Source organism: Lonchura striata, chromosome 4 (genome assembly GCF_050655825.1).
Source record: "Lonchura striata isolate lonStrDom1 chromosome 4, ASM5065582v1, whole genome shotgun sequence".
NCBI lineage: Eukaryota > Metazoa > Chordata > Aves > Passeriformes > Estrildidae > Lonchura > Lonchura striata.
The window spans coordinates 48,491,460-48,518,531 of NC_140706.1; the positions used below are offsets into that span (position 1 = coordinate 48,491,460).

Sequence of the window (27,072 nt, forward strand, 5' to 3'; positions counted from 1 at the left end):
CAGTTGATTGCTGCAGATTGATGGCAGTTGTGGTGAGGGAGTTGCAACTGGCTAAAGAAAATCCTTTATTAATGTCCATATATAAAACACAATTTCCTGATATTATGACTTTGGGCTGCTGGTAAAGAGATGCCACAAGCTGGATAGTATGCAAAAAAACCCCAGCCTCCAGTGTACAGCCATGAGAAATTTCAACATGTACTTTGGTCCTGAATCAAGACAAAAATATCAACACAGAACTGAAGAATTTTTTTCCCAAGTGGGAGTTCTCAAAAGTTTAGATTTAAAAAAAAAAACAAAAAACCAACAACAAAAAACCCCCAAACAATAAAAAGCCCACCCCCATGCAAAATGTCTTGCAGTATTTCGCAAAAGAAACAATTTCCACAGTCTGTAACTCTAATGCTTTCATTTAAAGTCTGAAGACATGACAAGCATCTAGACTCTGTGGAAATGGAGAATGAATAAAATTCTGCTGCTGAAAGACAGGGCCTAAACAAGGCTGCTCTGTGTTGACAGATAAAACTGCATCCATCACTGTGGATGCCTGTCAAAATTCATCATTATACAAGCCTTAATATAACCACAGACAAAAGCAGTGTTTCAGTCCTTCCTCCTCTCCCTCATCCCCCAAAGAATTTGGTTCAGTTTCCAATTATCTTCAATGCTTTCTTTCCAATCACCTATTCCAATCTGCTATTCAGTGATTTTTCTTTTATCCTTTAGTCCTTTCTTTGGATTCTCCCTCTCCAGTCTTCTCTCTTTTTGTAGGGAATGTAAATTGGTTTTAGTAGCTGTCATTGTCTACTTCCACAGGTTAAGACTCCTATTGCCCCTTGCTTTTCCTTTTTGGGTATTCCACACACTAACTCAGTAAGGAACAAGAACATGAAGGAAAAACACAGCTTTGCAGCAGGGAACATTAGTTCATCTTTCTAAGAGAGCAGTATTTCATTAGAGCAATGCTGGAATCTGTACGCCAGCCCAAGACTTCTCTGTCTTTATTCACCCATAAAAGAAAATGTGTGCTCTACAGCAGGAGAGATGGAGGGCCCTTTCTCCACCAGAGACATCTAGAAATAAATCCATTAGATAAAACTCTGAATACATGAAGTCAGACACAAGAAATTAGTTTCTTCAGCCTTCGAATGTTACCTCTACACATAATTCTTACCACTACAAACTCTACTCGCTAAAATTAGATTATCTGAACAATTTAGGGAGACAACAAACATTTTATCAACACCCACCATCTGGTTGCAAAAGAGCAAAAGATTTATAAAACAATTTCAATCCTCAGTGCTTGCTACATGAGAACAAATTATCTTCAGACAATAGCCTGAAGGGAATGTAAAGGATTTAATAGAAAGATTTTTTTTCTTTGTCTGCCTCAGGAAAGGTAAGGAAGAGTTACATTTTAATTTTTACAATTCCAGTTCCCTGACCTCCTTTTATAGTCTTTTTATAAGCTACTCTATTGTAAGAGCATCAGGCATCAGGCAAGAGTAGTTGCATGTGTTTTCCAATAGTGAGGCTTAGTTGGTACATTTGTAATTCCATAGAACTTGTTTTCATTTATCACTTCTTGGAGTCAAACATCTTATTCAACCGTAAGACACAAAAATTACCTTCAAAACACCTTTGTCTGTATTTGTTTATGTGAACAGGGGTGTGCACATGTGTGAAAAATTTAGGCTGTGAGCATCCTCCTTTGCTGCTAACCTAGGCAGGAAAGACTGTTCATCATTAAAAGAAATCCAGTAAAGATAGAAAGCGTTTTTAGCAAGATACTGCTACCTGCTGCCAACCCTAAATTAATGGCATTCTTTAAGGAGAACAATGTTGCTGCCAGATTAATATGGTTAATTAAAATGACAGAAGATCAAATACCACCACTGTTAAGACAATGACACATTACAGGTGCAGACACACTGTCAAAACCTGCCTTGAATCTGGCATTGGGAAAGCAGTAGCAAGCCTATCAACTGGTTTTTTCTATCATTTCCACATAAAAGTGGTGTTTTTGTTCTAAAACCAGCAATGAGGATCAGAAGTGGCCTGTTACTTAAAAATTAATTTTAAAAATCTTAAAAGAACATGATGAAAAAATCAAAGTACCTTCAATGATGTTCAGAAATTATTAGTCATCAAATCAAAATGCTAATTCTTGGAGCCAAATTAATAAGACACATTCTTTAGAAATTATATTTAGTTACTACATTTTGCTTTTATGCCTCTCCCTCCCTCTTTGCTACTGCTTCTTCAAAACTCATCTAGTGATATATGTCATCCACAAAAAAAAATTAGCCTAAGTCACTTCACCTCAGAAAATTAATTGCCTTCCTTTCTGTTGCCTTACAATACCTCTAGAACTTGCTGAATTATTGAGAAAGGTTAGGTCACTTGAACTCTTGTTCTCACTTAAATAATCTCTTTCAACATGAATATAGAAAATCAAATTAATAGGAACTCCTTTGTAAATATATGTCACAGCAAAAATAAGATAGTGCAGTGGTTTGCAGAAAAGGCGCAAGAGACTGACTTCTTGAAGCCACAAATTGAATTTCACTGATATGGAAGTAGTTGCTTTTCCTTTCATTCTAATTGCAAAGGAAGAATAAAGGTCACATGACAGAGAAACAACCTTAATATTAAGGAGAAGGAAAAAAAATACATTTGGCAACAAATAAACTTCCAGTAAAAAATACTAGTTCTTAAGACACAATAATTTCAGTAACAGGCTCCATAAAAGTTTACACAGATGATTCATGTGGGGTTTTTTGACAAATAAGTGAACTATTTCACTGAGCACCACCTAAATAGCAGAACTTTTGGCTTAAGAAACTTGAAGTTTAGAAATAGAAGGTGTGTGATAAAATAAGAATACCATAATCCTTGTGCATAATTTTTGACAGTAATTTCTTTTCCACTGACTATCACATAGGAAAATGCACAAGATATGACAAGACATTGTTACCATTTAGGACACAATAGTGGTTTAAAATGTGGGAAAGCCAAGTTCAGATCTCCTTTCCACTTTTATCTCAGATGAAAAAACTGGATTCTAAAAACGGCAGGGCACAAATCAGATTACAAACTGTAGAACAGAACACAAGTGGTATTGGACATTTGAGATAATAGCTGATGTAATATTTTCATTTTATCCTTTACTTCCCAAGCAAAATATATATATTTCAAGACAAAATTTGCTATGTTGCCAAAGGTTCCCTCCTGTATTTATTACACATTGGCAGATACAGCTTTTCTAAATTATCATATGCCTACTACACAAGCAATTACAGAATTCCTTTTACTCTGATCCTTCTCTAGCACCCAGAAGGTAAAATAATTTTTGGTCAACAGTAACACCATGTGTAAATTTGTACGTTTTTTTCCTTTTTTTTTTCTTGTACAACTAAGAGCAACCAGCTATTTCTATGCTGACAGACCACAGTTCCATACCAACATTCCAAGCAGTTTTCTAAAGTAAATGAGATATTTTATTTTTTAGAAATATTGTCTAGATAGTATTTTAAACCTGTGGCTTTCCTGTAGTGCTTTATATAAGACTGATCCATAAAAATTTTATTTTATTTAAGGAAAAAAAATAGAATATTCTCTTGATACCACAATGATGGTATCTCCTGTTATTAAAAAAAAAAAAAAAAAAAAGCCAAAAAGTCTATCTGTTTTACTTTTCAGGTAACAGTGAAACACAGATGTGTCACTGATGCTCTATAAATAACATGGGTAAAGCTATCAGAAATTCTTATTTTCTGATTTTACTTAGCACTGAATTACTGCAGTTCCATTCATGCCTTTTCAACTTGCTCAAGAACTGAAAACACACATTTATTATGTAAGAGTATGAATGTAAATTTAGTATATGCAATATATGTATATAATTGAGTAAGTCGCTTCAAGAGTCAAAAAAGTCACCAATAAAATCCCCCTTAATTTGGATGTTTGTAAGTAAACAAATTGCTGGAAAGAGCCCTGTAGGAGACAGAGGAGATGTTCTTTTCTGCCAGTAGGTGTCTTTTTGATTGACTTCAGTGGACTTGCAATTTCAGGTGGCTACAGCGGCTACCCATTAATTTCAAGGCTGTACGTTCTGAACCTACAAGATCCAATCAAACACATTCTGACTCATGTATAATTCTGTTGTTAAATGTAACTTTTTAAAAAGTTATTAAAGTAATTCAAAAGAAGAGAAGAATATGGGCAAACATGTATTCAGTGCACACATAGAAGTCAGTTCATCTCACCTATGACATTAGACAGGCACTTGAGAGGTTGCAGAAAGAAGAAAATGAAGAGGTGCCTGGATTTACAATTGCAAATAAACTGTCTCCCACTAGAGAAAATAGAGAATGTACAGCAGCTAGGGGGAAAAAGTATCAGTGAAGGTTCCTTACTAATTAACGTCAAGGACTCTCACAAAGAATGTAAAGAAGAAAACAATAATAGCAGGAAAGAAGACTAATTGCAATAAGCTAAGAAAATGTTCATTACACCATAGTCCAGTTCACTTTGCCTTTACTTCCTCTCCATATACATTGCTGTCAGGTAGGAGAACCACTTGAATCAACCCACTTTGTTTCTTCCCAAAAATTGCTAGTATCTCACTTTGTATAATATATTTTCCTCTCAAAGCCCTAGCTGACCAGGAAAGCAAATGAATAAGAATTACTTTTCACAGAATGACTGTGCTCTACAAATTACATTTTGGCACAGGCACCTCACCGTGCCAGCAATTTAGCACCTTCAGTCATGTCCTATGTGTAGCAGCGAAAGAACAGAGAGATAAGTCATGCTGATAACAATAGAAAACAAAACATATCTTTAGCCTTTCAGGAGGATCAGAAGATCAAACCCTCAATGGCTGAAGAAATCCTTCATTCAGGGAGAAAAAAGTTTTCTCATACCAAAAAATTTGTGAGTATTATCTGAAATTCAAAATAGTCTTCATTTCTGTTTACTGTTTCTCACAACTAATCTCTAGACATACTAGTTCAGTATGTCTAATAGTTCAGCAAAGTTGCATCTCAGCATCATATTCCAGAAGAAAACTTGTCTCTAATCAGTTCTTTGACTCTGATTTTCCTCACTCTTTGTCCCCCTCTAGCCATGATGAAGAGCCACACACTATATTTCTGGTTTTGGTCTTTCACTTTTGCTGCAACATCCTTACTTGCATGCTTGTGAAGCTGCTAAATATCCTACTGAGTCACTTGCAGACGGTGACAGGAATAAGACTTTTGCATTCATAAACAATTATCAGAAACCAAGTTCAAACTTGGTTCAAGTTTTCCAGATGTGTTTTAAGCTACACAAATAAAAGCAAACTGTTCAAAATCTAGGTGGTTTGGCACTGTCATGACAGCAGCACAATAAAAACACACAGCCATGATAAATAGGACAGTGCTGAGCATCCTTAAATTGCATAAATTCTGCTGCCCTAGCTAAACCTTTTCATGACTGACTGATGAACAGGAGCTATCAAGGCTGAAGAATAAAAAAAATCTCCTGCTGAAGGATCATTTCTTCCAGTGGGGAACTGGAAGAAGGAAGCAGGGAAAGAGGTTATTAGGCTAAGCCTAATCAAGCAAGTAAATCCAAAACCAAGAGCAAATCTCACAATACCCTCTGTTCTATATACCAAAGAAAGGACAGAGGACAGGCCTTGTAAAACATCTTCATGATGCCATTATCACATGCTAAATAGAGATACTGTGCAGGCTAATTTACCACAAATCCCTACTTATGCAATAATGGCGATATTCTCTGTCTCTCATTCTCATAACACACAGAAAAAAATAGTGGAAGAACAATTTCCAACAAAATATTTAAGTACATCAGAAGACCAATAGAAAATTAAATCTTACTCTCATAAATAGCTAAGGAAAGAATAACTTTTAAACCGACTTCTAGTCAAGATGCTAAATCAGGAGCTTAGCTTCTGCTTGGCTAAGTAGGAGCCAGTTAAGCTGGAACTGTGAAAAAATAGCTTCAAACTATATAACACAAAGGAAGAAGTAGAGACAATCACAGCTACTTTTATCTTCACCCTTTGGAAATTTCTTTTAGATTTCCTAGTGTTTCTGAGAAGCTAGGAATGGGGAGCTGCTAATAGTGACACATTTAACCACAGTTTCAAAGTACAACATGCTTTTTACACAAGCACAAAGCAGCAGTCCGTGGAAAAGCAAAGGAGCAAATGACCATCAGGAAAGAGCAGATAGTAGAAGGCCTAAAGAAAGTAATTCTAAAATTGAGTAACCTTACAGACTGGAAAATTAAGCATTCCCGCTGCAAATATGCATAAACTGGAATGGCCAAAAGTTAACATAAAAAATCACATACCTGTTACAGTTCTGGAAGAAAACACCAGCACAGTTACCCTCCATTGTCTATGAGAGACTGAGAAAAAACACAGATCCTTGTCTTTTGTACTACTCCTTTGCATAAGGTGCATCCCAGTCAGGCAGATTATGCTACTCAGAAATTATGAATACAAATGTTTTCACCAAAGTTGCTGTGGAACTTTTTTGAGAAACTTAATGCTGATGGCCTCCAGCTGACTAAACTTTAATCAATACATGTGGAACCAATACAAATTTTGATGGAGAAGTACAGCTAGAATCACTATATATGTGAATTGCCTCTATAGATAAGATCTAATTTATGACTGGCTGCCTAACATCTTCTTACATTTAGTTAAGTAAAATGTTAGCAAGGCATATCACCCTGGTTTTTTGCTGTAGCCCTTCAGATGTAGGAGAATATGATTTTGCTCTAGGTGATTGTACCAAACGACCTCTCAGTGGTTTCAGTAAGAATGAAAGCCAGAACACAGAAAAAATATTCTAGCAAATTTTTAGTCCTCTCCAAAAGAAGTCATAAATATTCCCCATGGGAGACTGATGCAGCTGCCCAACATTTGTCCTGTGCTGTTCAGTTTTTCCACTTCTCAAAACAAAACAACTCCAGCTATTCAGCCACCTCTTCTGCCAGTTTCAGATACATGCTGCAGGCTGATAACATGCATCTTACTCAGCAAAAGACTAATTAAAAAATCTATATTGTCTTTTATGCTAATGGTACCCCACAGTTTTTCTTCTCATTTATGGGGGAGAGGGGATGGGGAAGAGTATAGCGTATAAAAATTTCCTTACAGGGAGGCCTTATTTCTTCAGTGTACCTCTAAAGAGGAAGACAGAATCAATGACACTTTGATTTCTACACTGCAAAGCTGACCCTCCTGTGTTGGTGGCCTGGCTGACATTTCACAAACACAGACCACAAAAAGCTTCCTGATTTGTGTTCAAAGTAAGTCTCAAGGACTCAGTTTGCCTTTACATTTGCTAGAAGAAGATATTGCCTTGTACTGTCTTCTCACATTGTGATTAGGAATGCACTGAGAACAGAATCCCTTCGGGGAACCATATATGATTACGGAAAGACATGGGAATGGTCTCTCCTGAGCACCTGGAGTGCAATGGCAAGCAATTTTTTACAGCAAAGCTAGAACAAGCTTCTCTCCAGAACAAGAAATTAGACTTCTGCTTTCAAAGTCAAAATTCAGTCCCTAGTTTGCAGCACTACTGGATATTGCACATTTTTCATGGAAACCTGAGACAGAATTTACACACATGACCAGAATGGGGTTCCATGAACTACAGCAAGTGGTTCAAACACAGATCCTTTATCTTCCCATACCACAGTGCTCTACAGGACTCTGTTCCTGTATGTTTACACTCTACTGCACGCTTGTCAGTACTGTGTGCTAGAAATAAGGCGCCTGTGTCTCTGTTGAAATGAAGGAAAAGGAATAATAGAGCTGAGGTTGGGAGAGATGGATGGAAAAAACAGAAGTATGTGGGACACTTGTGCAACTGGTGTACAAACGTGAAAAACACATCAGCTTAGTAAAAGGATAAAGTCTGGAGTTCCTAATTTGGGCATAAAGGTGGAATGGTACAGGGCACAGGGCTGGGTTTGTACTCTCTGGTTTACAACCATGTGAAAATCTTGAGTGAAGCTGCTGGAATTAAGAGCTGAGTGTCCAGCTCTCTGCTATAACTAATCTGTCCATTGTTCCTCACTCTTTGGAACCTCCATTTAAAATTTTTCATCTCTCAAACTCACAGAAATTTTCTACCACGCCTTTCTTCAGGCTTGCCTCCAGGGAGAGAAAGAAGAGGCAGATAGAAGATTCAGAATTCAAAATGGAACTGTGAAATTAACTGCAGTGACTTTCCTGTTACAAGCACCTGCAGTGCACAGGTGGGTTCTAGACATGCTGTAGCACCATGTGATTTACAGCAGAGCTTCTGTGGCTTTCTGCAAAACTTCTAAGCCTGATGTGGGCAGCTGCTCAGGTTGGGCTAAGTTGGTGAAAGCTCATATAGAAACAATCACAATTACATTCATTCAAATTAAAACTACAGTGAAGACCTGACAAAGTGCAGCCACTTTTTCCACTGGGTAAATACATCAGGGAGGAAGTGGTACATAGCAGTATTTGATTTTTGTTTGAAGCTTTTGTTTAAAAAAGTATTGAATGTGTCATTGCTGATAGGGATATTGAATAGCTCCCACTGCTGTGATACAATTGAAACCTCTGCTGATGACAAGTAGTAGCTCTAAATTGTTGAAACATGAAAGATTGGCATTAAAACAAATTTTCTCCCTTAAGACTGCAGCCTATTGAATAACAAAGGTTTGTTAGTTCAAGTCCCTTGCAATCAATCCTTGCATAAAACATGCATTCCTAATGCCAGCTCTTGTTACCATATTAAAAGAAAACTGATTTTGGATCTGAAAACATTGGGTGTTAAATTTCCTCATTTACCCTTTTATACTATTATAAAAACCACTGCATATTAAAATATTGGTTGCTCAAAATAATAATAGTCCTAAGCAGGAAGTAAATGCCAATCAAGAAAAATAACTAAATTTTTTTTTCTCAAAGACACAAAGAAAACAAACCCCTAATATGTTACCCATAACTAGTGACACCTATGTTTAGGGCTGCATATTGTTTCAGTAAAAATCAGTAACTGCTGAGCATGCAAATAGCTTATAAATATTTCTTGATATCAATTACTTATTACAAAATTAGAAGTGAAATTAGAGAACAGCAGAATGTATTTGTTTGTCCAAAAGAGTCACTATTCTAAATCTGTAGATCAAGGAAAGTGTGTACTAAATAAAAAGAGAGCAGCAAAAAAGCAGCTCTGAATTGATCTGGAATACATTCATCTGGAAAGAGCTTTAATAAAAAAGACAGCCTCAGTCCTGGGAATTTCAACTAAACCAGCTGATTAGCCCTGCAAACACAAGGCAAAAAGACTATTTAAAAAAGGATGCACAATAATGGAACTTAAAGAAAGACAATACAAAACAAATCTCTCAACATTAATGAGATGAGAATTCATTTTCCTTCCAATGCTTTCCACAGCTCCTGAAAGTGCCTGCTGCTGGCAACGAATGACATACAAGGGGAGGGAGGGCAGAGGGAAAGAGCTGTTAGCTTACCAGCCGATGGAGCTTATCGCTCCACTCCCTTTGTGACGCTGGGAACTCACAAGCCTATAAAATGTGACTTGGCTCCCAGTGCCCTTCTCCTTAAGCAAAATCAAAAACAAGAGGCTGTACAGAGGAGAAACAGGATGCTGTTCTACTCCAAGGTAGCTCTCCTGATGTGTCTGTCACAGCATTTCTAACAGTTGGAACAGCATAGCCAAAGATTTTTTGCTACAGAGCTCTCCTTTCCAGTACCTGCTGTACTACCTTACTTCCCCTTTTCTTCCTTCCCTCTTCTGATCTGTTGGTGGGGGTTTTGGAGGGTTGGGAGAGGGAGGTGGGAAAGGTACATCATTCCTGGAAGAGAGGAAAGAAACACCCAAGATGACTTCGGTCCCCACAGCCAAGTGGAACATGACCATAAGCAGCAGGTGGAATGTAAGCCTTGCTGAAGCAGGAAATCCCTGGGGACAGGCTCTGGAAGCACCAGCTGCAAATGCTTCTGCCCCTGTAGCCTCCTCAGCAGGCAACTTCTCCAATCAGTTCGTGCAACCTTCTTGGCGCATTGCCCTGTGGTCTCTGGCGTACGGTGGTGTGGTGGCAGTGGCCGTTTTTGGAAATCTTATTGTCATCTGGATTATCCTGGCTCACAAGCGCATGAGGACGGTGACAAATTACTTCCTGGTGAATCTGGCCTTCTCTGATGCCTCCATGGCTGCTTTCAATACTCTCATCAACTTCATCTATGCTCTGCACAGCGAGTGGTATTTTGGAGAGGCTTACTGCCGCTTCCACAACTTCTTCCCAATCACAGCTGTCTTCGCCAGCATCTACTCCATGACAGCCATCGCTGTGGACAGGTGAGAAAAGAGAAAAGTTTAGGGGCAAGAGATTGAGATCAGAGTCTCTGCCAAAATAAAAATGCAGGGATACCATAGTGATGAGAGGCAAAGACCTCAATAGTTAATTCACTGTGCTCCTCTGCTTCTTTAGGATCTCTCCCTAACACACTTTTTCTCCTGGTCTTTGGTCTTTTTCCTTCACTCTTCCATTATTTTTATTCTTCTGCTTTCTTTTATAGCAAACATTTCCTCTCTCTGTTTGACTTCTGCTGCTTTCTGTGCTCCATCTTTCAATACATGTTCTGTAACAGCAACTCAGAGTTTTGCTTCCCACTGTGAAAAAAGTCTGGCTCTCAGCCAGTCATTTAATATATACTGATAAGGAGTTGCAGAGATTGTGTGAAAAGGGAGAGGATTTCAAATTTCCCTCTTCTCTGTATTTCTGCAGATGGCAGAGGCATTTGCCTCCTCTTCAGAAATCATTTCAGATCCTGTTTTTAATAGCTTTTCTCACAACCAGCTCTGAGATGCTTTGTTCCTGCTGATTTTAACTAATGAGACTATTTACTTTGCCATCTGTGCATTTCTAGAGGTCTGGCAAGAACATAGTTTCAAAGTGCTCAGTTTTTTTCTGATTTCTTGAAGCAAAATAAAGCTTTGTGACTGTCAAAGAAAAAAGGTCAGGGAGAAACTTTACCTTTGTATTCCTGATAATAATGGAATAAGACAGCTGTAGTGTCCATACAGCAAAGGGGAGATGCAGTTTCCTACACACATGCATTGATGGACTGTTTCTCAGAGCATGCTCTGAGTCTCCCCTGAAAAATGTTTCTTTATTATTGTTTTCACATTTGCTGTGCTGGAGAGATAACTTACGGATCTTTAAATTTTTGTTAAGAAAAACTGATTTGTATTTCAGGTCATTTATTCCTCTTAGCAATGCATTGAGATTACTCACTAAACTACTTTCTATATATTCAAATCTCATTATACATATTTTCTGAATTGACTTATCAGAACTGCAGTATTTCCAAGTGATGGTAGTTAACATTTTATAAAGTACAATCCACTTTCTGTAATATTATTTCTCATTTCCTGGTACAAAGATTGGGAAACATTGTTGTGCCTTTTGTACTTGTGGACAATTTCATAATAATACTTTTCTGTTTGCCCTACTAATTGCAAATTTTTGGTGGCATTCTCAGCTAGATGCATTCCTGTTCTGTAAAGCTAGAAATGAAAGAACAAGTGAGATTCTGGGCAACTCGTACTTTTCTGCTCTGAGGATGGGAGTACACATGGGGAAATCAGTACACTTTCCTCCTGCCAGTGATGTATCTTCTCAAATATTAGTCCCCATTAAAAACAGAGAAGATAGTGTAACACCAGTGCTACTACCTTAGACCAGGCAAAGATTTCTTTCATTGTCTTTTTGAGTTTCGCTTAAGATTCTCATCTAGCTTGAGGTTTTCAGAAACATAAAAGGGCATGAGTATTTAACAGAGCCGCATATTTAATAGTTACTGCAGCAGCTCATCAAGTCATTAGTTAAGCAGTTACTTGGATGCTCTGAATAATGTTTTATTTCATTTCTCCTGACAAAATTATCCCCAGAGATGTAGTACGTACTACTTTGGCACCTCCTAAATTTATGTTAGGAAACTGGGAACAAAAGTGAATCCAGTTCTTTATGAATCCAAACTGCATTTCCAGACTGAGAGAAAATAGCTCTGCTCCACACTGACTAAAGTGCAATGGACAGATACATCTATTGGAAATGTTTTCCTTGGTTCAGCAATGCAAAATGCTCGTGCTCAGACGTGAGTAGATAGCTACTGTTACTCACTCTAATCTAGTTCTTGTTTGAAAATCCCCTGAAGAAATCACTATTTGCACCCCATCACATCCTCCAAGTTCACCTGCCTCCAAAGGCAGATGAAAATCTTCCCAAGGAACAATGGCATAGCTGTGTTTAAGTGAGCTATCTGTAGTGCCACGCAGCATCATGTAAAACAAACAGGAGAGCAGTCTATCCCTCCTTCCCTATTCTCACTGCTATGCCTTTTCCTTTTATACCAAATCACACCTGATGCATTCAGTACCTTTAAACATTCCCTGGCTACCGCTGCAAAACAAATGTGCCAAGTTGAGGAAACCTAAGGGTCAAAATAGATCCCAAGGAATGTCCTTGGATGTAAAGACTGCCCTATTCCAGGGCAAAGATCTGCTGGGTGGATGTATTTTAAAACTTTGCTTCCTGTTTGTCTTTCATAAAAGTTCAGCCATTTTAACCCAATGAACTCATCCTTACACATTCTTTTCATTGAAAAATTTAAAACAACAAAAACTACAAATCAGGATAAATCTGCTAAGGGAACTGAAATGATGGGATCAGATGATTTTCCTTTAGAAATTGTTACCATCCCAAAATACTAAAGGTAATGGGTAGTAACTCGCTAAAAAGTATGTTGAGATATGCTTTACTGGTTGCTTTAGAGCATCCAAATGTTCATAGAGTATAAATGTGTGACTGTGAACCTGGACAGCACTGAGCAGACGTCATGGGCAGTAAAGGTTTCCTTTCACATCTGATTCCATAGGACATTCTAAGCTGTGTAAATTGTGACATTACTGGACTGACACAAAGTTTTGGAAAGTAGGCACTTCCTGCAGTGGGGGTGAGCTGCAGCTGGAGCTGAAGATTAAAGTATCCAAGACTGAAGATCCTGGTCCTTGAACACAGACTCAAATTCATGTGGGTTTATTCACACTTCTGCGCATCCTTTCCTAAGGGGATTTTTTCCCCTGCTTTCTCCTTCATTTCCAACAGCCTCTTTGCAGCCTAGTGCAGAGATGGTAGCTCAAACCGAGTTTGTTTCAAGCACCAGAAACAGCAGAGATTTTACACTGTGCTGCTTCGTGGGCATTCATTCCTGCATTCTTCTGTAGCTCACACTGCACAGTTCCACTGCTTCCAGTGCAACAGTTCCTTTAGCTATGTTATGGGGATAAACTCTTAAATAGTCCAAGATAAACTGAATAGGAGATAATTCTGGAGCCAATATGCCCTTGTCATTGACCAGTGCATGATCCTAAAGGGTCCATCTATGATCCTAAACTCCATCTGGCGATACAGTGTGTAAATGCAGTACAGTTCTTGGACATACTAATGACAATAAATTACTCAGAATTTAGGCCACCTGGTCACTGAAGATCTGTTGTCCTTTCCCACAAGATCTTAGCATGCAAAGAAGGTGGTTCAGGTATGCCAGTGATTACTTTTGAGTCCCAAGATTGCTTCATTATAAAACCAGTTCTGTGTATAGGCCTAAAAATTCTCTGCAGATGCTTGGTTACAGTGTAAGTTTGGGGATGAAGGAATACAGCACAAAAATAACATGCCTTCAGTAGAGCACTTAGTACTATACATTTCCCCCTGTTTTTAGCACATTTACCATATTACTTTCGCAGTTACTTTTCTCACTTCAATTCCATAATGATTCTCACATGTCAGTGAATTTAACTCTTTGTAAAAGCAACTTCTCTGGACTTAAAAGTATTCTAATAGCTATGGTGAGTAGTTGCTGATCCTATTCATATCTTACAATTTATTTTCTTTCTAGTAGGCCTGCAAGTTTTTGGTCCTTGAATGCAAAAAACATTTGTTTCATTTTACATGACTTTAATATTAAATTTTATTTCTTCTTTTACAGTCTTCTATTTGTATGAACCTTAGTATTACCCAGTTACTATTATGCATATGTATATCCTTATTCAATAACTGTAATTCTAGTTTCCCACCTTTTCTCACTTTTAATATATCTACAGAAGCACACATATACTGTGTGCACACATATGTCAGTTTTCTTTTTTTCTGTGACATTGTTCAGTTACTGATGGCTGTTAATCCCTCTGTACACTCAGACTCCAGCAAAAGTAATAATATGAGTTTGTAACAGAAGATGGGCATGAGACATAAATGCAGGATTCACCCTATAAAATAAAACCCAAACTCATCACATATACACACTCTCATCCTCAAAATATTATTTAGGCTCTTCAATCTCTCCAGGTGTATTCTGTAAGAGCAATTATTAGTATCACAAAATAGTACCACAAGCCCAATAAATTAATGTTACTGAAATTCTGAAGTAGGCAGTTGGCACACTGAAAAATGTCTTATCTTTCCAGGAGAACACATTCTGGTATCAGTCTCTGCCTGATTTCCCATTTCTGGGACAAACTGCTCAAGGCCTTCATGCACTATAAGCATTTTAAACTGATATTCTTTCCAAATGATCTATTATCTGACTGCTATCAAGCATCTGTTACCTGCCTTGTATGCTCAGAAATAATAAAGTACAGATGTGTATGTGTAAAAATGATTTCAAACATTTCTGGCAGGTTAAGACCTGGAGTGCACAGGGTACAACCCTGTGTTATGGTCATATGGCAGCAGTATCAGCAGAAGATACACATCAAGAGATTCTGTTGGCATTTGCATCCTTGACCATGAGCTTGGCACCAAGGGTTTTGTGTTTGCTTCAGTGGTGAATGGAAGAGGCTGAAGCAGTGACAGACAGGAAACCTGCACTGCCCAGCCAGCTGCCAGACCTGGCACAGAGCTCAGCTCAAACAGAGCTGCAGCCTTTGGCCCCTCTCTCATTCCCTTTCCCTCAGATTTTGATGTCTCAAAGTAATTGGCTTTCATGTAAAAGAAGTGAGAATTTGCACTGAAGACTTCTGAGAGATGAGCATCGGAACAAGAAAAACAAAAAGGAGATGGAGGTTTTATTTCAGGTTTCTCGTGCTTCACAGGCTAGAGACCTCCCCCTCATACCTGAGAAGAAGAAGAAATGGATAGTAATTATGTCTGGTTTTTTTTCTATAAGATGCCACTTTACTGTTAGCTGTCTTTTCCTAAAGCCTCCGGTGCCACATAACTACTGACCATATTGCAATTATGGTGCATATAACTGCAATTCCCTACTACCACACTAAAGTGCAACACAATGTTTTTTTCAAACTAATGGATGACTTCAAAATCACTTCAGGAATCGGCCTTTGTCACTGTATATCATAAAGGGGAAAAATGCAAGATATGCTTTAGAAATTATCACTATTTTTTTTTTTTATACTTTGCCAGTCAAACTAAAGAATTCAAAGAGGAAATCCCTTCCCTGTTTCTCTGTCTTCCTCAAAGAGTATTTTAAGACAAAGCATATGTTATTTGTGGGTTCCAGTATCTGAGCTGCCCTCTAAAAACTACGAGTTCTCAGAAGTGGAGAGAAAGTTCAATAGGAGGGCATTAAGGGTTCAAATATCAAAAGCTGAAATACAAAGGACTCTCATCTGGGGGTCAAAATATTTTTTTGGACTTGACAATACTCTTTCTGTCTTAGTAAAGAAGTGAGATCGTTTCTGCAGAACACTTTGATGCAATGGCTACAGGATTCAGCATGCAGAGGCCTAGGAAAAATAAACCTTTTCTTGCAATGGTACAATTTAATAGTGATTGGGCAAAAAGATGGGATTTTTTTGCAGTTTTGGTCAAAGTTCATGTTAGAGTTACATTATTAATAACATACTGGGCAGTCTGGGGAAAAAATAAAGGCCTAAGAGTTATTTTTTCCTTTTTGTTTTGTACTGAGTAAATATTCTATTTAATAAACTGCTTTCAAAAGGTGCTGTAATAAAAGAGGTTGATACACCAATATCTTAAGAAATATAAACAACATTTACAACAGCAACAAGCCCCCAGAATTCTTGTTCCAGAGAGGAAATATCCAATAAATTTTAACCTTATGTTCAAACTAGAAGTTCATTTTAGTCAGAGTCTTAGCCTTAAATACATACTCTTGTTTATAATTTAATGAAAATAATTAAAATATGTTCTGTGGTTTACTATGCAATGTAGCCTTTTAAAAGTTAGTCAAGGGTTGGGATGATGATGAGTTTTTTGGAGAGAGAGGTTTGTTTTGTTAACTTTATTTTCTTAAAGATTATTGCCTAAATGCATGTTTTTCTAACTAATTTACCAACCAGGAAAGTTGTATCTTTCGCATATTTGTGTTTCCCTAAAACAAAATTATTTCAAGATAACTGCAGAAACAAGAAAGAAGCCATCTAGATGACAGTACCAGAAACGTAAACACTAACAGTGGTTTATGCAGCTGGAGCTGTTTCTACAGACTTTGCACTGATACTGGTCCTCAATAGCCTAGGTAGATATTAAAAAAAAAGGAGAAACAGAAACCTTTCTGTCAGGAGAAGTCAGCCTATCATTTTATGAGCCAGACCTTTTCTATCAATATCCATAGGCATAGAATACATTGCATAAAATCAATTACATGCTCATAAAAATCTAGCCCATTGTCAGTCACCAGATTCTCCTCAAGTAGAAAGCACTGTATATGAGAGCTCAGTCATGCTGAAAACTTTCAATATTACTGCTTTTATGTTTTAGTTAAGAGGTACTTGTAAGCAAGGCATTGGAAGCTACTCCTGATTTCAGAAAAACTTCAATGTTTCCCTCTGCTCAAAGCACAAATAGTCATTCACCCAGAGCAACACACATTCCTCTGGGTAAATCAAGGCCAAGGTATACTCTGGGATATTGCCTACTGATATCTCAAATGTACCATGTGTTTATCTGTCATGTTGTCACACACCTCCTTTATGGCATTAGCTTCAAGGTGAACACTGCACAACAGACCCTTCAGGGCACCAAACCCAGTCTCTCTCAACAGTCATTTACAGTCCTACAGAAATGCCCACAGCCACTCTTCCTGCAGAGAAAGTCAGACTAAGCAAATGAATACAAATCAGTCCCACAAGAAAAGAAAGAAGAAAAGAAAGAGAACTGCTCTAGTAGGTAGCAGATAGCAATTAAAGGAAACAAAAGTTAAAGATTTGGTTTTCATCATACAAAAAATGTCTTTAAAATCTCAGTTCATTCCATCACCTTTAGTCTAGTCTATACAGCTTACATTTTAGAGGATTTTCCACAGCAGTGTTCTAAACAAGGGTAGGGAATCATAGCAGTTTCCTTAACTTTAAATACCAGTTGATTCTAAATACAAAGTCTCAAGATCAGCCTCTGTCTTGAGGGAATAACAACTTCTGTGTATTTATGAAAGCAGCATGCTCCGCTATCTCCTGTTGACAAGTCACTTACATGCAAACATTATGATTTTTCTCCTAGTCTCTTCCTTTGTCAAGTTCCAATTTCCTGTTACAATCTGGGATGATTACATTTTGCCGCATGTGAGTTTATAAACACATTGTAAACAGGTGAAACAAATCAGTAAGGATGATTAAAGGCTTCCAACTGGGTCTCCAAACAGGCATTTTTAGGATCCAATTTTGAAAATCATTTTGTTTTAATACCATCTTGTGCATTTTTGCCACAATTTTCTAAATGATGTTTTAAAGATGAAAGGTTTTCCTGGCTGTATTAGCCATTGTATGCCATCTTATAAAAAGACAAATTAGGTTTAGGTTTTTATCTTTTCTGTTGTTGAGACCACAATACACAAACTTTGCAAGCTTTTATAGTATGTAGAAGCTATTTGGCTCATGCTACTTGAACACTGTAAGGGAGATACGTGATTATGCTGCCACTGAAACTACTGGCTTAAAGAGTTTATCAGTATTACTCAAAAGAAGACTGTCTCTATTTTTGTTCCAGAGAAAACATCTTTTCTTGATTTGCTGAAGCAAGTACACCATGATGCACCAGCCATGCAGCCTGAATGATTTCTCATTAAGCTCAGTGAAAAAACTCTTGCTGACTTCAGTAGTAATCAATTAGGGACAAAAAATTAACACAAGATAAAGAGAAGTGATGACAGTGGGATGGCATATGGTCACAAAAACCAAAATTATGTGCTAATGATGTGCATATAAAACTGAAGTGCTACCTAAAAATGCTTTGGAGTCATACACAGAAGAACATGGTGCAGTTGGTTGAGCACATTATGTTGGCTTGAGATTCTACCTGCACATATTTCCATCTCTGCACTTTTGAATGTGCATATCCCATCTTGTAATTATTTTCCAAGTATAAATGTTTTGCTGGGTGGGGTAATAATGATTTGTGCTTGTTGTGATTAATATAATGAGTTCATTCCTTTCAGCAATGTATATTTTACATCCCTGTTTTGTTGTGTGGAATAAGCTATCTGTGGCACTATCAGCAGCTCCCACTGGAGTGAGAAAGCATTAGATGTTCCATCTTTAAATCAAACCACCTCACTGGGAGTTCAGAGTCCTTTATTCAGCAGGGAATCACACTGCTCAACCCTGGTGACAGGTTGAACAGTAACTGTCCAAAGACTGCAAAGCAAATTGGCACAGCACCCCACTGAAAAAATGTCTGTGTGGCTCCAGAATGCTTTTCAGAATGCTTTTCAGTGGTGTAACAAGCCTTCAGTTGCTTGTAGCCATTAGAAATCTTTCTACAGCTCAAATGCCTACTATCTTTTATTGTCCTTGCAGATGTGGTATGGAGCGGTACAAGCTCTATGTATAAATATCACAGAACATGGTGAGCCTATGAGGGCTTCTGCATTTGTCACTGGCTTCAGAACAACTGCAAAAGTTTTGGGCACTATGACATTAAAAAGGCATTAATCTAGATAGAGAGCATCCAGAGGAGGATCACAAGGCTGGTGAAAGGTCTGGAGTGGAAGCCTTATGAGAAGTGGCTGAGGTCACTTGGCTTGCTCAGCCTAGAGAGGAGGAAACTGAAGGGAGGCTTAATTGCAGTCTTTAACAACCTCACAAGGGAAAGCAGAAGGACAGGCAGTGATTTCTTCACCCTCTTGACCAGTGTCAGGACCCAGAGGAACAGCATGAAGTGAGTCAGGAGAGGTTTAGGTCAGGTATCAGGAAAAGGTTTTTCACCGTGAGGGTGGCTGGGCACTGGAACAGGCTCCCCAGGGAAGTGGACACAGCACAGCCTGACTCAGTTGGACAATGCTCTCAGACACACAGTGTGATTCTTGGGGATGGTCCTCTGCGAGTTGGACTCAATGATCATCATGGGTTGCTTCCAACTCAGCTTTTTGTATGATTCTTTGATGAAGTTCAGACCACTTGAAAGAACTGTGGAGTAGCAGAACAGTCTGCAAGACAGATGGCATCAGAGCATCCAAGAAGTCCTGCTGTTCTCCTTGCATGCTGTTTATGGTTGGCTGATTATAGAGAGAAAAACTCTCTGGGAGTTCTCTCCCATACGCCTGCAGAAGCAGAAGGGCTTGCCACCACATAACCATACTGCCAAAATGTTCTGGTTTTATACCAGTCCTTGGACTCTCTGTTATGCTAGGGCTGATTTTTGTCATGTCTTTTGCTCTTACATGACCCCCAGTTTCCCTTCTTAGTCTCTTCTCTCTCAACACAATTTCTATATGCTGTTATTCTACAGTTCTCCTTTTTTTGCTTCTCCTATTACTTTATTTTTCTCTTTTCATTTCTATTTTTTTCATTCAGTAAACTGCTCCCCAGTCTCAGTTCTCTTGCTAGATCCTTTATTTCATAATTCTCTCTTTCACTCCTGGCATATTCAAACATTTCTTTTATTTCTACACCATGTTCAGCACCCTCAATGTACAATTGAGACAGTGTGTCTACTCTTCCCCCTTGTAACTGGCCACCCTTAATATATGTAAGGATATCATACAGAGTAAAAGAAAAAGCCATAATGGCAGAACTACACCATGATATATGAGAGACAGTTTTCAGCCATGGGAAACCATAATATACAGGGGCAATATGCTCATCATACATACCCATTATCCCATCCTTAGCCTCCTTACCTCACCGATTTTCTGAGTGACACTTAAGCAGGAGCAACACCTAAACATCACATAAGCAGGAGCATGTGTGCCTCCTTTGCAAATCACAGCTAACAGTGCAGGAAGAACTCGGTTCTTTTCAAGGCTTCTTTTGGCTACAGAGCTAACATCCAAATTCTGTTCAAATGTGTAGTTTTTGATCTTCAGTGAAGGATCATTGCACATTTTCTACTTTACTTACTTATGGCAATGATTGTTTCTCTAAGAAAATGCTACCAAACATGTGTGACAAATCTGAGTGAATATAATAATTGCAGTTATAAAACAAAATCTCACTATGTTAATTAAGCAATTTTATTTCTAAGACAAGCCACTTTGAGAACTTACACTTACAGAACACACTGTAATTGTGTAATTGTAGTGTACCAGCAAAGCAGAATAACTTAGATTTGCTATCAAAAGCTCTGTAACAGAGCTGTCAATACTCTCCACTAAATCTATCCAGCACAAAGATATTATTGAGGGAATAGTCAAAGTTGCTCTACTTCCTTTCTATTTTGCTTGTTAGAATGCCTACCTGCTACATATTTGTAATCAATCTTGTGCAATAGCTAGGCTGTTGGCTTATCACTCAAATTTGAACCCTAAAGATAAAAAGCATGCTTTTCATCTGATCCTTGTCCTTTGACTTACATTACTCAGACAGCCAGTTGTTAAAATTTCCATCAGTACAGCTGTATGAGTCACTTCATCTAAACAATCCATGTCTTTAAAGGGCAGACTGGGAGATGAAAGAACCAAATTTTATCTTGGGCAACAAGAACTACTGTTGATATCTATTGGGAGTAAGATTAATATAACTGGGAATAAGAATGATGTGAATGCAACAGAAGTCTGACAATAGCACATTAAATAATAGCAATGTGCAATCTGAAGTAGCAATTTGCAGAAATAATTTGAGGCTAGAAGGAGATGTCATAAAAGTCTCACAAGCATGTGAAAATTATTATTTGTTTACAGCTTATCACTTACTACAAGTAAAGATCTTCAAATATTTGGACAGTGCTTAGCAGTCCACACAAAAGCCAGCTCAGTTTGAAAGACAGGGCTCATGACTACCAGCCTGACTTCTTTACCAAGTGGTGCTTACTCTTAAGAAGAGAAAGGAGATACATGGGAGAGGGCAACAGTCCAACTGCTCTTCTCAAGAAACGGAAGGCACCCAGCACTCAAAACTATTTCATACTATGTAATACCAAATGCACCAGTTTAGCCAAAATAAAAAACTGAAAGGCACATGAAGGAGAGGGTAACTGTTACTCTATGGAGAAAAAACATTGAAGTGCAATAGAAACAAAAAATGAACAAGCTTGAAATTCCAGATATGGAAATTGATGATTCTGAACTGAACATGGTTTAGATCACTCCCTGTTTCTGACAGCACTTAGATGTTTTAAGATATTAGGGCAGTTATGTCTACTAGAAAAGGCATAGCACTATTATGGCCAATGTTGGATTTATCACATATTTTATCATTAACTACAGAGTTAGCTTTGCTAAAACAAATATCTGTTCTGTAATTATTCATCTGTCAAATATAAAATTTCTAAAAAATAATAAAACTATCTTGAGTGAAATAGATAAACATGGATGCAGAAGATTCTTGCACATTCTTATCAGGAACATTATCTTACAAATATTATTGTTACTGTCTCATGGCTAATATCTATACATAAAAATCTTGGACAAGTCTGCCAAGAACCTAGGTGTGTACTGTAACAATTAAAATATATCACTCCTTCCTTTGTTTGAAATAAGTATAAGTCAGTCAATTGCAGCAAACAATATATTAATCAAAAAATGATTGATACAAGTTTTGTCTCACTTGTTCCTTGCATCTGTAACAGAGAAAAAAACAGAAAACAAGACTTGCTTTTCTATTACTGTTTGTCTAGATGCTTTTTCTCATTGCTTTTTTTTTCCTAAGCTTTTACATTGTAATTACCTAAACGTTTTGATTCTTCTTTTGCATGTTCTTCTAAGGTTACCAGCATGCATGAACTGTCAATAAAATTATGGGGCAACACAGAGTGGTATCCTATCTGGGAGGACAGGAACTGAGACGGCAAACAAGATGTTTTCTTGCTTTATGCATCTATCTCCCTTAGGGATTTTACCAGTCCTAAACTGGCTCTTCTCTCAGTCTCTGTATGAATCAGTTGCTCTGGTGTTCTTTGGCAGAAAATCTGAAGTCAGTCTATCTCTACTGAAATAAATGCATGTGGATTTACCAGGTTCCTCCTGTAGCTTTGGGACAGATGACTAATAATCCTGACAGCTTGGCTGTAAGTTTTCAAATAAGAAATAAATGTTGTATGACCTAGCAGAGTAACAGAGGATCCAGTGCATTGTTGCTTTTCAATCAGGCTGTACAGTAACAGAATGGTCTAACTCTTAACAAAATAATTTCTCTACTAATATACATATGATTAACTGAGTGTCTCATGGCTGCAAAATAATATCCAATGAACTACCTTCTTCCAGCACTGCCTTCATCAGAGCTGAACCATACAAAGAGCACAGTGACATCAGAAGTACAGGAAGACAAATATCTCTGCTTTTATCCTAAGCTTTGGTGGATTCTAGACACATGTGACTCTCTGAAGACTTCTTACACAGAGGTTTTTGCTTTCTTTTACAGATATATGGCCATTATTGATCCCTTGAAACCTAGGCTCTCTGCAACTGCTACCAAGGTGGTCATTGGGAGCATATGGATTTTGGCATTCCTGTTAGCCTTTCCCCAGTGCCTATACTCCATAACCAAGGTGATGCCTGGAAGAACTCTCTGCTATGTAGCATGGCCAGGTGGCCCAAAACAGCATTTTACGTAAGCTTTTGTTCTTTTAAACTTGTGCATGGGGGTGTTTAGACTTACAATGGACTTGGCAAAATCTCTGGAGTCGTGCAAATGCTCTACATGCAGAATAACTAACAGCTTTGATCACTGAGAAATGTAGAGCCATAAGTAAGGATGATAAAACATTACATGTGATAGAACAAATTCTCCTCAATATTTGAGTGTGTTCCCTCCTGTGCTGCACTTTTACTGTCATTGCTCAACATAGATGGCTACTTCTATACAGACAGAGATGGTCAGAATTGGGAACATAACATGCATTCAAAGCAAGCTTCCTCTTTATCCTAACCAGGAAAACAAGGATTTCTAGTCTCTCCTTCGCATCATTTAGGTTGGAAAATACTTCTAGCATCATCAATTCTAACCACTGACCTTACACTACCTAGTCTATCACTAGACCATATCCCTAAGTGCCACATCTACACATTTGAAATACATCCAGGAATGGTGAATAAATTGATCATCTGGGCAGCCTGTACCAATGTTTGACAGCCCTTCTCATGAAAAAAAAAAAAAATCCCAATATTCAGTATAAATTCCCCCTGGCACAGCCTGAAGCCATTTCTTCTCTTGCAACTAGGGAGAAGAGACAAACATCCACCTCATCACAATCTCCTTTCAGGTAATCGTAGAGAAAGAGAAGGCCCTAACCAGTTTTTTTTCTCTAGATTTCTTCATGGAAGGGGTGGATTTTGCCACTTCATTCTGTTACACTATCACAATTATGTCAGATACAAGTCCAAAAGAGAAAATTGGATAACCTATAACTGGTTCCACTTTCTGAAAGTGAGAATATCAGTCAATTAAATTAAATATATCCTGTTTGTCCCTCTGGTAGAATTAAGAATAAGTGGCTACTTAGGTATCTGTCCTTTCATGTCATCACTGACATTTAAGAAAAACATCATGTTCAAGGCTGAAAGCCTATGTGACCATCCAGAATCAAATTTGACCTTCTGCTCTTTTTGAGGCAGGTGAAAGACGTCCTAGTCATATGTAATTTTTACCACTTTAGGACTACACACAGACATTTCTCTTTAGGGCAGGAAGGTCACACTCAGTGACAGCTGGGGATTCTTCACTTACCATTCATTAGGATTTTATCTGAAGCTGGCATTTAACCAGGAACTAACAGGAGACAAAAGAAATTATCTTTGTCTTCCCAGTGCTGACATAGCAGTGGTGACTATATTGCACACAAGCTGCAGATCTGTGCTGTCTATGTGCAACAGATCTGCCATATGAAGAACAGTGGGTGACAGGACTCTTATCTTTGCACCAATATATCACTAAAATACTTATTTTCCTCTTTAATTTATGGTCCAGACTAGAGCTCCAAATGCCTAGCTTGCCCTCATGATACTTGGCTGTGTAATTAAATCAACTCAGCTAGTTATGGACAAACACAGCTTATTCTGCAGTCACTAATCATCATAACTATGGAATCACTCATAATATATATTAGTGCAGGCTCAGCATTAGACACTCCACAAAACACATGCATTAAAATGTACATAAATTTGCAATGCAGTTTAAGACTTTCAAAAAGACAGTGAAAACACCAAGGACTAGCCAGTTAATATAAAACATGATTTGTGCTAAAATAGAAGTTTTGACTTGTATCAGCCCATTCCATTGGTATAGCTCCTCTGAAAGCACTTAAAACTTTAATACCTTTTCATTGCAGGTATCATATTATTGTGATTGTGCTGGTCTACTGCTTCCCACTGCTTGTCATGGGCATCACTTATTCCATGGTGGGAATTACCCTCTGGGGAGGAGAAATACCAGGCGACACATCCAACAAATATCATGAGCAGCTGAAAGCCAAGAGAAAGGTACTGTTCAAGTCAATCCCACTAAGTGAATATTTATATAACCATCTGCAATTGTGTTGCAACATAGCACAGTAAATTCTTGCAGAAACACCAAATCACTTGTAATAACAGTAGTAAGAGATCAGCTTCAATACAAAATTTGATTTAAGTTTGACAAGTTGTCTTCTCTGTTCACTGGCTGTTCTTTTCATAACTTTAATAACTGTCATTAAATAAAGGAAATATTTGGGTTTTAACTTCTTACTCCACATGTAGCTGCACACACTGTGTCTGCTATGTGGAAATTCAGGCAAAAAGTGTAGCTTTCATAGAGTTAAGATAGTGACTTTTCAACAATGAGCTAGCAAACTATTAGCTCTTGTTAGGCAAGATTCTCATCCAACTGAAACAAAAGTGAATCTTGCTGTAACTCTCAGGTGATTAAGGTCCATGCACATTTGAGATAAGCACTGATCAGCCTGTTTGTAATAAATAATTGGATTTTTAAACAATAACCTTTTTGTGAGAAATGCAAACAAGTTTTCCAGATTTTTTTTTTCAATCTTTCACTGTAGTTACTGCTTAAGTTAAATAGACTTGGTATTGCTTATGAACTATTAGATTATCTCCAGTTCAGTTTTCCTAATGTTGTAGTGCAATGAAGGTTTCTTTCCTACAACATTCTTTTTCTTAACCTAAATCTTCTTATTTAGTAAGATAGCTTTCTGCTTTAATTTCTGACATATTTTTTAATACTAAAATGTATTTCACCTTTCAAATTTGAAAAAAATGGTACCCTACTACAATCTTCTAATTCACAACAACGAGCACATTTTCAGTTGCTCAGTTCACTTCCTGATGCTGTGATTGAACAGTGAAATATGCTACTGGGCTGCAGCAACAGCAGAGTGGGGCATATTGGGTCCTGAGACAACACAAGATCTCCTGCAAATTCTAGAGAACACTAACATTTTCATTTCTTTCAGGACACTGCAGAAATCACTTTCTGTAACAAACACAACTTGCAAAAGCAAATGTGGAAAGAAAATTATTAAATTATTGCAGAGCCAGGACATGCCAGAATTTCAGGACCTCTTATCATAATGACTAAGTAAAATAATCATCTTGTGACATAGAAACTAGAAGCCTCTGAAGACCAAATCTGGCTTTTACTATATGAAATAGAAAGCCCAATTAAATCCCTTGAATACTTTAAAAACAGCACCTGCTTAGAATTCAAAATATATACAAGAGACAAGGAAGAGCATCCTTAATTAAAGGATTTTCAATCCTACGGGGATGCATATCTTCAAGACATGCAACAAGGGAATTAAATTATGTGCAGATATATTATAACTGCATCAGTGACTTTATGGGTAGAGCTCCATGACAGCACTTTAGCTACACTGCTGTGCTCTCCAGCAGGATTTATGAAATAACTGGTATTTGGAAAGATGAATCATAATTGGTTATTCATGGGGAGGAACTAACAGACTGGAATCCAAATAAAGCCATAACTTGGCCTGCCTCTGATAACACAGCTAGTGCTTTGCTCTTTTCAGGCAAAGAAATAATCTGGTTTTCTTGCTTTTTAGTATATAGGTATCAAAACACATAGAAAATCTGTGCACTTATAATGAAGAAGAAATATAAAATAGCTGACTATGTTTCATATCAGGCAATGTTACAGCACAAAGGGGTCTGATTAGACATTAGGGTTGCTTGAAATGGTATTTATTATTAAGAAGGTAGTGAACAGTTCATGTAAGACCTTCAAAAGAAATATTGTTTGCCAGCAAAAGATGTGAAGCTTGAGAAAGTTGTTTGTAATTCAACAGATAGTCTCATCATTTCATATATATGATTGGGCAATACAGTCCTGCAGCCTCCTGAAAGCAACATTAAGGGATGAAGGATTCAAGGAATTTCACAGTGCACACTGCAGGCTGGCCAACAGAAAGCCCTGCTTAGTATCTTTAAGGGCAAAGACAAAATATTTACAAATTCAGGACTGGATGAAACTACAAAACTACTTTTGCCTTTTTTTTTCCTTGACACTCAGCTCAAATATCTCAGGGATGACCTATTTAAATCTGCCTGGTATTAGTTTTTTGAACTTCTGAACATGTGCTACATGCAGGGACTTTGCAGCCCTTATGCCT

General features: G+C 37.7%; 1 protein-coding gene across 1 annotated transcript in view; it reads left to right on the forward strand.

The window, feature by feature from the left end:
• Positions 1-423: 423 nt before the first annotated feature.
• The window catches only part of TACR3 (tachykinin receptor 3), a 64,275-nt gene continuing 37,626 nt past the window's right edge, over positions 424-27,072 (forward strand). The window contains exons 1-3 of the mRNA XM_021531474.3: positions 424-10,391; positions 22,875-23,063; positions 24,781-24,931. Of these exons, the coding sequence (XP_021387149.3) occupies positions 9,916-10,391; positions 22,875-23,063; positions 24,781-24,931 (816 nt within the window). The 5' untranslated portion in view covers positions 424-9,915. The remainder of the gene's footprint in view (positions 10,392-22,874; positions 23,064-24,780; positions 24,932-27,072) is intronic.